Genomic DNA, 13,487 nt, shown 5'->3' on the forward strand with positions numbered 1-13,487 from the left:
ACACACATACATGAAAACTGACTTCGTCTGAACAGCATTAACATGATACGCGGTCAAACCACTCACTCTGTTCTTGATAAGTACGGAGTCATTTAAAGTGACTTACAGTAAAGTGTTACAACTCTGCATGACATGTTTTCTTCAATGAAATACAAAAGGTAAAAAACACTAGATGGTGTTTAACTCACTTGAGAACATTGTGCATCTCCTCCGTTTCTCTGTCAGTCAGACTCTTCTTCAATGAGCCCAGGTAGAAAGGGTTAGGGTGCTTTAACCTGGGAATCTGACAGAAAATACATGCACGAAAGATGAGAAAAATTCACATAAGGATTGGATTACTGTTTGTGCTGGACTATACAAAATATATTGAAGTGTTATTGTTATTGAAGTGCATTTAAATCTGGAATGTAAAAAAAAAGCCTAAACTTAAAAAACTAAACTAAAAATAAAATAAAATAAAATAAAAGGATTGGATTACAGTTTATGCTGGACTATAGAAAATAATATAATGTAAAAGAAAAAGCCAAAACTTCCAAACTAAACTAAAAGTCAATAATGAAACTGAAAACGAAACAACACTGGCCTGTTTTTATAGCAATATATCTTGGGTTGATTTTTATCCAACTTAGATGTATAAATGTTCTCTTTCTGTTGCTCTTAATCTTGAGGACTGACTCGATAAATGTGATGAAAGCTAGTTTCCATGCGTTTGGTTAAGCTTGTCTATCTCTTTTAAAATTTATGAGCCTGAAAGGTTCAGGTTCAGGACGTCCATTCTGTAAAATATGTGCCGTCAGCTAAACTCAGATGGACGTGATTTATAACGGTAGTTCCTGATGCTGCTATATTTTGGCAGATACTCAAAAGATGTTCTCAATAATAGACGACCTAGCCATAGTTCATATGCAGTAAACACCGCAGTGCTGATATACACACTGACACCTCATCATTGGCAAAATCACTAATAATAATATTAGTTAGATGTCACTTTTTTTCATGGAAAAGTACAATGTTTAATGTCAACACTTTCTACAAAAACTGAGTCAAATTTCTGAACTGAAGGTCAAACTTTAGTAGTGTTTGAAAAAGTTATACAAAGGAATTTGACTGAACTTGAGCAATTCTGCAAGGAAGAATGGGCAAATATTCCCCAATCTAGGTGTGCAAAGCTAGTACAGACATATCCAAAAAGATTAATGGCTGTAATTAAAGCAAAAAGTGGCTCTACAAAGTATTAAATCAGGGGACTGATGACTTTTACAAACCTGTTATTCTATTTTTTTTAAATTAATTTTCAGAACTGTTGCTTTTTCTTTCATTAGTTTGATGTTGTAAGGCAAAATGTGTAAATAAAGCTAGAAAAGTTTTTTTTTTTTTTTGGAATGGGCTTTGATTTCAGGCTGTACGACACATAACGCAACTATTTCAAAAGGGTATGATGATTTTCTATAGGCACTGTATGTATATTATATATATATATATATATATATGAAAATGTGACTTCATTTTATTTATGCACATCATTTATTATTATTTTTTGATTTAGGGGTGAAATATAGCCTGAACATGTTTGTGACATTTTTAGTGAGATTGATCTCTGTAAAATGTAATAATAGTAAAACAGCACATAAACTGTAATTAATGTAAGACGAACACCTTGAAAAATCCTGCACTGCCCAAGCTGCCGTCCGACCCTCCTGAGCCGAGAGAGTCTCTGCGTGTGCCACTAGAGGGCGTCCGCCGCACTGCGTCTGGTGTGGCATGAGGACTCAGACCTGAAGTAAAAGACGCGTCCGCGTGACCCTCGCTGCCACTATCAGACAGACTCCTCTGTGGACTTGGTCTTCGTCCTCTAAGATTCGATGACCCCGATCCCACCTCCCCAAACAGACTTCGTCCTATCATGCCCGGCGACGGGGGTTTGATGGCTGCTGTCAGCCGGTTGAGAATTGGGGAGCTGCCAATGCCGTCCTGTCGGTCCCGGCCACCGGCAGGAAGGAACCAATCAGCGCAGGAGAGGCAGGGGGTGGGTGGAGCAGAGAGACGCTCCTCAATGGCAGCATCCAGACTCTCCAGCTGAAGCAGTGTGGCTTTGACCTGGTCCACATAGACGCAGTCGGGACCAGGAGATCCCAGAGCGGGTGACGCACAGCCACCGGCCTCCAGCAACACACACTGCATGAAGTGCCTCTGGAAACATAAGTCAGGAAAAACTGCATTTATACATTGGGTATGTATTACATCTTCAATAATTCAATGTTCAATCACTGCACTTAAAATATAGTTACAGAATGTACACTAGCGTTCAAAGGTCAGTAAGATTAGTATTTTTGAAAGAAATTAAGACTTTTAAGGCCTGTTCACACCAAGAATGATAACAATAATGATAAGGATAAAGATTTAGTTTTAAAAATTCTTCTAAGTTTAAAAGAATAGCAGAGTTGACACTATATAGCGTCCACAACCAGGGCTTGACATGAACTTTTTTGCCCACCAGCCACTGTGGCTAGTGGTTTTCCAAAGTTACTAGCCACTCAGCATTTTTTACTGGCCAGAATTTTGACCTCAATACCTTTGGAAAACCTGCCATATAGATATTTTTAATATTATCTCATAATTTGTCAGCAGGTATATTAGGCTGCTGTCACTTTAAGACCTGACGCACAGATCAACTGTTTAAGTTCACTTAAAAACTGACTGTGTTTACGTGAATACTCACCAAGACTGTCATTTTGACATTATTTTGTGTTTATTTGACTGTTTAAGCGCAATCAGCGAAAAAGAACTCAATTTAGTACTGAGAGGCGGCTTTATGTGTGCACACTTTGGGTGTGAGCTCAAAATCTGCGGGAATGAGTAAAATTATTTGCAATACGTGCAATCCCACACCGAAATTCAAGCCCTGTAACACCAACAATATTCATCCGGAGCAAATGAAATGAGTGAGGGGAGGTGGGTTTGTGTTTCAACTCGCTGTCGGAGAGATGAGATTCATTGGTATGAATGTCAATGTCAGTTTTATTTATATAGCACCATTAAACACAACCAAAGTTGACCAATGTGTTTTACAACAAGATATATAAAAGACACATTACTAAACAAACTAAAATAAAACAATTAAATCAGTAAAATAACATCATAAAATACAGTGCAATGGTGCTTCATCACAGATCATATGCTTGAAAAAGCCTTTATTCAGCAAGAACGCATTATTTTGATCAAAAGTGACATACATTTAATGTTACAACACTTCATATTTCAAATAAAAGCTGTTTTTTTTTTAACTTTCTATTCATCAAGGAATCCTGAAAAATTTTTTAATCACAGTTTCAACAAAAATACAGCCAAAATAAATCTTACAGAAGTAAAAATGTTTTCAAACAATATTTCCATATACCAGCACTAGAACATCAATCATGACTTGCTAATCTAGTAGCAAGTTTTTGCTTTGAGTATGAATTAGGGTTGATACATTTCTTAAATTTTGTCTTTGGTAAACAAGTACACCGCCGTTCAAAAGTTTGGTGTCGGTAAGATTTCTTATGGTAAGAAGTATCTCAGCAAGGCTGCATTTTTGTGATCAAAGATACAGTAAAATTGTGAAATATCATTACAATTTAAAATAACTGTTTTCTATTGTAATATATGTTAAAATGTAATTTATTCCTGTGATCAAAGCTGAATTTTCAGCATCATTACTCCAGTCTTCAGTGTCACATGATCCTTCAGAAATCATTCTAATATGATGATTTGCTGCTTAAGAAACATTTCTGATTATTATTAATGTTGAAAACAGATGTGCTGCTTCATATAATTTTTTTTAAAGATGCTTAGATGAATAGAAAGATCAAAAGAACAGTGTTTATTTGAAATCCGTAACACTGTAAATGTCTTCATTGTCACGATCTCTTACCAGTCCCACTATGAGCAGGAAGTGTCGTCCGTGTGGCTGGCAGTATCCGGGGTTGAGCTGGGCTCTCCGCTGTGGAAACACCTCCCTCCACACCACCAGCTGCCCCACACGCTGCTCAGACGCCAGCGGCAGCAGACAGTAATGCTGACAGTACAGACACACGTCCAGAAGGTCTTCTTTAGGCAGGTGGTTCGCTATGAGATATCCCTGCCAGACAGATGGAGAAATACAGATATGTGTTCTGGATAATCATTAGTGTAAAAATGATTGTGACAATGAAAATATAGGGAAGACCTGGCATAACACTGCTAAGTATCTCAGTAGTCTGTAGTGAAAAAACAGAGTGTGTTTGAGTATTTTAACCCTATTGTGTCATATTTGATGCACACATTTCTAAGGCCTCTAAATGATCAACATGATCAAAACTTTGCTGTCTCACAATCTACTACATGCCTTCTGTCGTCTGATTGATAGTTCATACTTTTTTAGCAAGTAAAAGGCCTTTTAGTGTACTTGTAAAAAAAACATCTCCCATCAGCTCATGGTTCACGTCTTCATGCTGTGAAACCTTTACTGATTTTCATAAAGTAAACGTAATAACTTTTATATTGCTATTAATATTTCAAGATGAACACTGACTGGACTGAAGTAACTTAGGTTTACTTGATTATCTATACATATTTTTTTTTAGAAAATCATGTTAAAATGATCATCAGGCTTTTGAGGATTTGAGGTTTATTTGATCATCTCTCAATCATCATTGCATTGCATTACATGTTTTAAAACTAGAGAGCTTTTGATCATGAAACTAAGCATTTAAATATCTTACTAAGACATATTATTGGCAGATATAGAGTGACAACTGATATTCATATGCATTTTATGTAAGTATCTGCAATACTGTTAAAAAGATCTCAATAATTTACATTAAAGCTTTTAAAATCTTACTTTTTGGCCCTATAAATATCATCATCTGCACCAAATCGCACACTTTTGCTCAGTTTGGGCCTCTGAATAAAACTGAGGTGGTTTTTTTTTAGCTCCTATGAGCCAACCAAGCCTGAAGTTTCAAATATGATACTCCAAAAAAAAAAAAAAAAGACACATACAAACTTTAAAAAAATATATATTTCAAATATATTGTCTAAAGTTTTAATAAACTGTTCCATTTCCCCAAAAAATATTGGTTATTTAAAGCCTTTATGTATAATGCATTATAAAGGTATTAATAATGTATGTTATAATGCATTATATATTTTCAGAAATAATTGTAACCAAAGATGCAATATAATATTTGCAAATTCCTTGTTACATCTGAAACTGGTTGTTTGTCATGTGTTTTTAATGCATTATACTTTCTAAAGGTTTGTTCAAGTATTATAATGTATTATAACTGTTGTTACAATTATTCATGAGATTGTACAGTGCATTACAAGGCACAGTCAATGCATTAAAAATACTTTTATAATGCATTATGTACAGTATAAAGGCTTTAAGTAAAGTGTTACCAAATTATTTTTCTGACTATTATTACAGGGTTAAGGGAGCAACAGATGTAGACTAAGTAACTAATCAATCCTCTTCACATCATCATTCATAATTAAAACAGTCTCTTCAGCTGACAGCTGTATTCACATGAAGCGGAATGTCACCCTTCTGTCGGACTCATTTCAAATATTAAACCTGAACGAGACTCTTTTACAAGCCTGATTCAATTTCAATTACTTACTGACAGCAGCAGTGTAACATTTTCTACATGTGACACTGAGAGACATAAACATGAAAACATGCAGCTTCAGGAGGTTCAAGACTCACCTTGTAAAACAGACAGGAACCCAAAATGACGTACAGACGCCTCATGCCGTAGAAATCCTCAGACTGACCAATGAGAGAACAGAGGAAGATTAGTGTATGCAACAGGCCACATCTTGCTATCAGTGTTATTTTAGTATCATTGATATACTATTATAGTTTTTGTTAATATTTTGAACATGTTCTGTTTTCATTTAAATTTTAGTTAAAGTTTTAGTCATTTTGTTGTTTTTTAATGTCTATATAGTTTAATTAAGTTTTACTAATCCTTTAACAATAACAATATTGACATCAAATCATCGAGACCCATCATGATTTTATTCCTTCAATTTTTGGAGTCATGACGTAACACCACCGTTTTTCACCGTTTTCACCGCAGTTATAGAGTTATGACAATAAAAAGACATGTTCTAGCCAGTTATCTGAGCACAAGAACTCATCTTACCATGTCACCAAAGTCTGACGACTCAAAGTCTGAGAGGACAGTGTCCACTTCAACCTGGAGAAACATTCAAAACATGATGAAAACCTGAGACGATGTGTCATTTATTAATGTGCCCACAATTGTAGCTGCATGAGGATGTTCACCGAAAAAAACATAACATATAGATTTGGATTAACATGAGAGAGAATAAATGATGACAGAATTGTTATGTTTGGGCGAAATATTCCTTTAAACGAATGTATGTGAAACATTATTTGAGACATTTAATTATTATGCGTCAGCTATATTTTCATCTACCTATTTTTATGCAAATTTTGAGATATACCATAAAAAACGCTGCATGGACACACTAAGATGCACATAAATTCCAAAAATTTGCATGAAAAACTGATCTTTTTTTTTTAACCAACAAGAAGATATGTGCATAAACTAAACATGTTTACAGAATATATATCTCTCGATGTGCAACAACAAACTCATGTGACTTTGCCTCAGCAGTGGATGTGATTGGATAACTGGACTAACCAGCGGACCAATCGCATCGCACAGCATCTCAAATGTTGGTTTGGTCATTCTGAAACGCCTGAGCCAAAGTTTTTCATCAAAATGTTTGGGTATAATGACCTCCCAGAAGCATCTTTAATGATTCCGTTCCCAAAAACCAGTATCCAATCGCAAGACAACATGACGGAGATTATTTCCCAAAAAGTGATGATTTTGTTTTTGTTCACTCGAACACATGGGATGTAAGTTGTGTTTTATTAGCAAATGTTTTATGGAAACATAGCTATTAACTAGTCATCTAGAAGTCACACCTTTATGTCTGCTGGTAAAGTGAGCCAGCGGACAGCTGGTAGCCCATCTAAAAAGAGGGTCCCTGAGATGTCGGGGGTGGGGGGTCTGGAGTTGTCAATCAAGCGGGAGGGCTGGATGAGCTGCTGAAAGAAGAGGCAGAAGAAGTGATCCAGACGAGGAACATTCTCCACCTCACAGAACCCGCTGAAGAGAGATAGAGTTCACAAAGACAGCCTTTATACACTGATCATCTGCTATTATGAAATATCTAGCTACACTTAAAACACTTGGTGTAGGATTTCCATAATTTGCACTCAGAAATTGTGAGTAAATTTCACAAATAATTACAGCAAGCAACACAGTAATTAAATGTGAAATTTTGAAGTAGAAAAACTAATTTTCTTGTAAAATGTACTCCAATAATCTTTGTTTTATTTACAACTTCGAAGAATCATTTTTTTTACAGTGTAGATATACATAAAGCTCTCAAGAAATATATAGAAATGCACACCTGTCCAGAGAGCCGTACATGACCTTGAGTGTTCGGACAACTCCCTCAATCACAGTTTGCAGATACAACAGAGGAACCCTGCAGGACAAAAACAGAAACTGAACTAAGAACTAAACGAACGTAAACATCTCAAATTTACCCCAAAGAGAAAACTGAATGAAAATCAGCATTAACAAATTGAGACAAAAACAAAAACTATGCTACAACTAGAAATAAAATAAGAGGTGGAAAAGTAAAAAATTCAATTAAACTAAACATAATGTAAATAAATTAAAATTTAATAATAATAATAATAATAATAGTAATATATTTTCACCTTTCCACCTCTTATTTTATTTTATATTTTATAAAATAAAAAAAAAATAATAAAATAAAATTTATCGGAGCATTACTTGATAGACTTTAAAAGACATGAACGTAGTGAGAGCTGATATTCTGCGGTTTTTAACGGTACATTCTGGGAAGTTCTAGGGAGCGAATGTGTCAGTAAGAAGTGCATTAGGTAGTGCACTTACTACTGAACCAGGGAGCAGATTGAGAAACATCCTGAAGGCCCTGATAAACTTCGAAATTGAAGCGAAAGCAAAATCGAAGAATGAACTGGTGTGGTGTGACATCATTTCAAACTAAATCTGGCTAAAATGAAGTTTGTTTGGTGTTTGTTTCAGGAATTTGTCTCTTGAACTACCATTGGTCTATGGTGATGACATAACACAAGGTAGGTGTGGCTCTGAGGCTCCGCCTTCTTTCAGAAGGAACCGCCTTCTCTGGGTCATTTCTCTGTTCAGTCTGTCATGAACACTGGAGAGCCGCTTTATAGTAGAAACTGAAGTTGTAATTCTAATGGAAAGAGACGCTGACACTGTTTTTCATGTTTAATAATGTAAAGCTGCTGCTTTAAAACAATCCATTGTATAAAGTTCTGTATAAACAAAAGTAATGTGACTAGAATTGCAGAGCTGGTGCAAACATCCACATCACTATGATCAGATGCTTTCTTAATTGCTGTTTTCTCACTGCTGTCAGTTTTGTTGTGTGTTTATTTTGTTTTTGAGAGGAAAGCGCACAGCACATATTTACATATTCATCTATCATCTATCAACATCTTTTTACCCCTAAGCATAGAATGAAATTTAACTTCTGAGTGTATCAGGGCCTGGAGAGACATCAGTCTTCAGTCATTATTCATTGTGAAGCAATAAACATCTAAGTTCATGAACAAGCTGAACATCTGGGATTATGGATCAGGTTACTGAGATTATTGATTATAACTGAGAAAGTGAACTGTGGGATGAATTCAAAGATCAGATGAGCTAATTATAAAGATCAATACCAATTGCAATCACTGAAGTTATTATCTAAATTGCAGATCCTCATTTGCAGACAGGATGATTATAGAGATTATCCTTCAGTTTTATGAGCTGAGCTGATTATAATGACAGTTATTATAGTTATTATCTAGATTACAGTTGCCTGTTGGCAGGCGGGATGATTATAAAGATGAGAATTACCTGCTGGCAGGTACAGCGATGACCAGCAGATTTGATCCTTCCTTCCAGTAGCCCACATGAACCAACTGCTGCTTGAGCCACAGAGAGGAACTGTGGGAGAAACAGAGGACATGTGACATGATATATGACATTAAAACTATTGTAAAATGCAAAAGACAGAGTAGGACCACTTAAAATTCAATGGAAAGGCAAAAAGACAGAAACTTGACCATTTACAGCATAATACAAGGATCATGTGACACTGAAGACTGGAGTAATGATTCTGAAAATTCAGCTTTGATCACAGGAATAAATTACATTTTAAAATTTATTCAAATAGAAAACAGCTATTTTAAATTGTAATAATATTTAATTTTTTTTCTGTATCTTTGATCAAATAAATGCAGCCTTGGTGAGCAGAAGAGACGACTTTTCAAAAAACATCAAAAAATCTTACCAACACCATTACATTCAGATTACATTAACCTAAAATCCTGATATTGATAAACACTGTTCATGGACATCCACTGACATCATTACGAACCCAGCGGCTCACCTGACTATCTGTCCACCCGTGACGTTCTCCAGCATGTCACAGAGTGTCAGGAAAATCCCTCTCACCGCCTTCAGCTGGGCCGAAGCCTCGGACACCGGATACTGGTACAAAATCTCCTGCTGTACAGAGGAAACACACTTCATTCGAACAGGTAATGCAAGCTCATTTACTGCATTTATGCATGATCACACTATAATATAAATGCTTTTATGGACTTTATTTGAAACTCACTTTGCTTAAATGGAGAGCAAAAATGTCTCCTTAGTCAATAATGTCACAAAATAAGCAGAAAACCATAGCTAGGAAATAACTAACTAAAAATAGTATGCACTTAAGGGGATAGTTCACCCAAAAATGAAAATTCTGTCATCATTTACTCCCCCTAAAGTTGTTCCAAACCTGTATGGATTTCTTTGTTCTGCTGAACACAAAGAAAGATATTTGGAAGAATGTCAGTAACCAAACAGATCTCGCCCCCCAATTACTACTATAGTATTTATTTTTCCTACTATGGTAGTAAATGGGGGGCGAGATCTGTTTGGAAATTCATACAGGTTTGGAACAACTTGAGGGTGAGTAAATAATGACAGAATTTTTAATTTTGGGTGAACTATCCCTTTAAAAGTGTTGTTATTGTTAACTAAAACTAGTAAAAATAGTTTTTTCTGTGAAATAAAATGAAATATAAATAATGATAAAAAAAACTTTAAAAAAACTTGTTACATTGGCAACAAACTGAAATTAAATAAAGTGTCAAATAAAAATAAAAGCTAATTCAAAATATTAATAAATACGTTAATAGTATATAAATATAATAATAAAATAAAACTGTTTTCCAGTAGTGTGATTTCAAAATAATATAGCTTAACTGGTAAAAAGCTACTTTTCCCAAGACGTAGCACTAAAAAATGCTGCACTGCTGTTTTTGTCACTGAGAGAGAATGAGGCAATAATCAAACATGTTTCTCTCTGCAAAATAATTTTGGTGAACTGTTTAGATCATTCAGATGATTCAAGTGAATAAATGAAGCGATTTAATCACTTTATTCCCTATGCTTAACTCTTTGCCACTGCATCTTCTTTTATGAAATGAAAATGAAATGTTATAAAATATTGTTCATCACTAAAATGTAGACTATGTTATAGAAATGCGCAGTTAATAAGCCACTTTTTCTAGCAGTAAATCTTAAAAGCGTAACCTAGCTTCTGAAATTAAGATTGACCCAATTTACTTCCTTAAAACTTGTTCCTACTCTTATCCTAAATGATTCATCAGTGCATTTCAAATGATTTTCCTTCTTACTCTTCCAATTCCCTTCTTATTTTCATTCTCTTTCTTAAAAATGTCTTTAAAATCCATTCACATTGTCTTTAAATTACGAGTAGTTTGCAGCTCATAACTTTGCCAAAAACCACATTTCCCCATGAGGAATGGCCATTCTTCTCATCAGCAGTGTGAGATAGTTTGAGGTTTATCTGCAGGAGGGAATGAAGAGGAGGGACATTTCCTTTGTCATTTTAATTAGTACGCTGAGCAGGAACATTTCAAGCTGGCAATGCTTTCAGACCGCGTGCATTTGAGTTTGTGTGAGAAATGAAGTTCTCATGCCTGTCTTCAAACCACAAGCCCTCACCCTCAAGCCACACACACACACACACACACACACACACACACACCTCTTATCTCTTCAGCGTATTCCTTACACTCTAAAAGCTCAAGTCAGCGTTCAGAGGTGGTCGCTGTTGTCTTTACGGCAGCACTGTGGCCTGTGGTTTGGAGCACCGAGAGCTGCAGCGCATAAAAACACACATTATAAACGCTCAAACTCACATTAGAGCTCTGTGCAGTATCAATCACTGCAGGCAGAAAGACGTTTTTAAGTGAGTCGGATTGCAAGCACGCTTCTCCCAATGAAGATTTAACACCGTAAATCAACTACTCTAAACTATCAGCACCTGGAGGGATGCATTTACAAAAGCCGTTTTAATGTGTTCAAAACTTCAACCTGACAGTAACTGACTATAGGCCAAAAACAAACTTGAATCTTTGTAATGCGTGTCCTGCTAGGTCAGGATTCCTCATTCCTGCAGAATTTAGTTCAGCTGTGCTCAAACACACCTGGTTGTAATTTTCAAGTAAGCCCAATGACTCTGATTAGTCGATTCAAGTCTGTTCAGTATTAGTTGAATCTAAATTTTTCAGCAAAGTGTCCTACAAGACCAGAAATGAAGAACCCTGCACTAAGTGAATAATTTACCTGTCAAGAACATGTCAGTCATATTTCATTCTAAAATCAAATGTCCAAAAATTAGGAAAAATATTTAGCACGAAGCATTAGCAAGCTAGTTCATGCTGATTTTAATTTTAAAATTGCATTTATACATAATAATATATAATAACATAATATATAATATATGTAAAACTATTTCTATTATTCTATTATAATAGAATAATATTTTATGATATTATAATATAATATTTTTTACTGTATTACAAGAATAATGGGACTATATATGAACAAAATATATATTTGAAAATTATATACCCTATTACAGTAATGAAGTTTTGGTGGGAAATGTTTAATTGTTATGAAAATAATTGCACAATGCAAACAAAACAAAACAAAAAAAAACAAAACATTAAAATATTCCTCACTTTCTATAGATAAAATATAATTGTCTTATTTTTGTTGTTTTTTGTTATTTTGACCTAGACATGTTCTTTGTGAAATTCACCCTGCATTTCCTACAATCCTAACTCTTAATGGACATTTTGTTTCTTTTTATGAATTGAGCGATTCAAGTCTTTAAAATGAAAACCTTCCAAAGTCCTGACGAGCAGTTTTCCTTTCTGTTGGGAACGCGGCGTCTCGCTGTGAATTATTCAGCCAGGCGAAGGCGAGCTTTTCCCTCTCTTCTCCTGTTTCCTGACGTCACGCTGATGGCTATAAATACGAGCGACTGTTAGCGGTACAGCAGAGCCATTCATGCTCATTTCTGGCAGCTCTGCACTGACTGATTTAACGGGGGGAAACTCTTTTGGATGGCAAAATCATGTTAACGGATTAAGCATTGAAAAAATCCACACACAGCTGTTTTAGCTTTCCCCAATTTTCACAAGCTGAAAATAATATTTGTATTGCAATCAATTGGGGAAGAGTCTCTGAACATTTTGTTCCTCCTTTGAATCAGACTGACCTCCTCCTGCGGCGACTCAGAGTCCAGTTTGAGCGACAGGTACATCACTATGTGCGGTACGTGTGCGATAGACATCTGGAGCTCGACTGTATCCTCCCCCCACAGCAGTCGGACCAGCTGACTGACTGGAGGAGACGGTTTTGGTCTTGAGTCCGGGCTGCTCCCAATGGGACAGACGGTCTCCAGAGTTAACCTCACCTGAGAAACACACAGAAAGAATTAGAAATAAGTACGGATGATAACATGAAAACACCAACAATCTTATCGAGCTGCTCACACTCAAAGCCCATAAAATAAAGCCTAATGTAATGCGTTAATATGAAGGAATTTTCCGTACTGATTTTTTACAGGTGTCTTACCAATATTTTGAATTATGCTTTGCATTGTGTTGTGTTTTAGGGTTAAATGAATACCAGTAAATTTTTTTTTTTTTTTTTGCCAGGAAATTACCACAGTGGTTGACCAATCACAACACACTGGTCCGGCCAATCAATCAGAGCACATTATGCTTTTGGGAAGGAGGGACTTCATAGAGACAGGAACTAAACAGAGCGTTACTGACAGACTTGGAAAAGATGAGCTGCAACGATGTCAAATATGTAAAAAATAATGTGTTTTTTGAACATTCAAGCATAAAACCCTCTTCTAGTAGGCCCCAAAAACAAAATCAAGACTTTGAAAAAGGGCATAATTTGGAATATCACATAATAGTGATGTAGAACTTAGTTAATTTGTCTACCTGTTTGTTAAACAAACTGAAAAGATTA

At 35.6% G+C, this 13,487-nt stretch overlaps 1 protein-coding gene across 2 annotated transcripts in view; it reads right to left on the minus strand.

Annotated features, from left to right (window-relative positions):
* intu (inturned planar cell polarity protein) overlaps positions 1 to 13,487 on the minus strand; it is a 31,855-nt gene that overhangs the window by 4,020 nt on the left and 14,348 nt on the right. For both annotated transcript variants that reach the window (XM_051901438.1, XM_051901437.1), the window contains exons 4-13: positions 12,721 to 12,918; positions 9,523 to 9,641; positions 8,988 to 9,077; positions 7,477 to 7,554; positions 6,986 to 7,169; positions 6,171 to 6,224; positions 5,729 to 5,791; positions 3,914 to 4,120; positions 1,657 to 2,190; positions 189 to 283 (exon numbers count right to left, since the gene is read on the minus strand). In XM_051901438.1, the coding sequence (XP_051757398.1) occupies positions 189 to 283; positions 1,657 to 2,190; positions 3,914 to 4,120; positions 5,729 to 5,791; positions 6,171 to 6,224; positions 6,986 to 7,169; positions 7,477 to 7,554; positions 8,988 to 9,077; positions 9,523 to 9,641; positions 12,721 to 12,918 (1,622 nt within the window). The remainder of the gene's footprint in view (positions 1 to 188; positions 284 to 1,656; positions 2,191 to 3,913; positions 4,121 to 5,728; positions 5,792 to 6,170; positions 6,225 to 6,985; positions 7,170 to 7,476; positions 7,555 to 8,987; positions 9,078 to 9,522; positions 9,642 to 12,720; positions 12,919 to 13,487) is intronic.

Source organism: Ctenopharyngodon idella, chromosome 7 (genome assembly GCF_019924925.1).
Source record: "Ctenopharyngodon idella isolate HZGC_01 chromosome 7, HZGC01, whole genome shotgun sequence".
In the NCBI taxonomy this organism is placed as follows: Eukaryota; Metazoa; Chordata; class Actinopteri; order Cypriniformes; family Xenocyprididae; genus Ctenopharyngodon; species Ctenopharyngodon idella.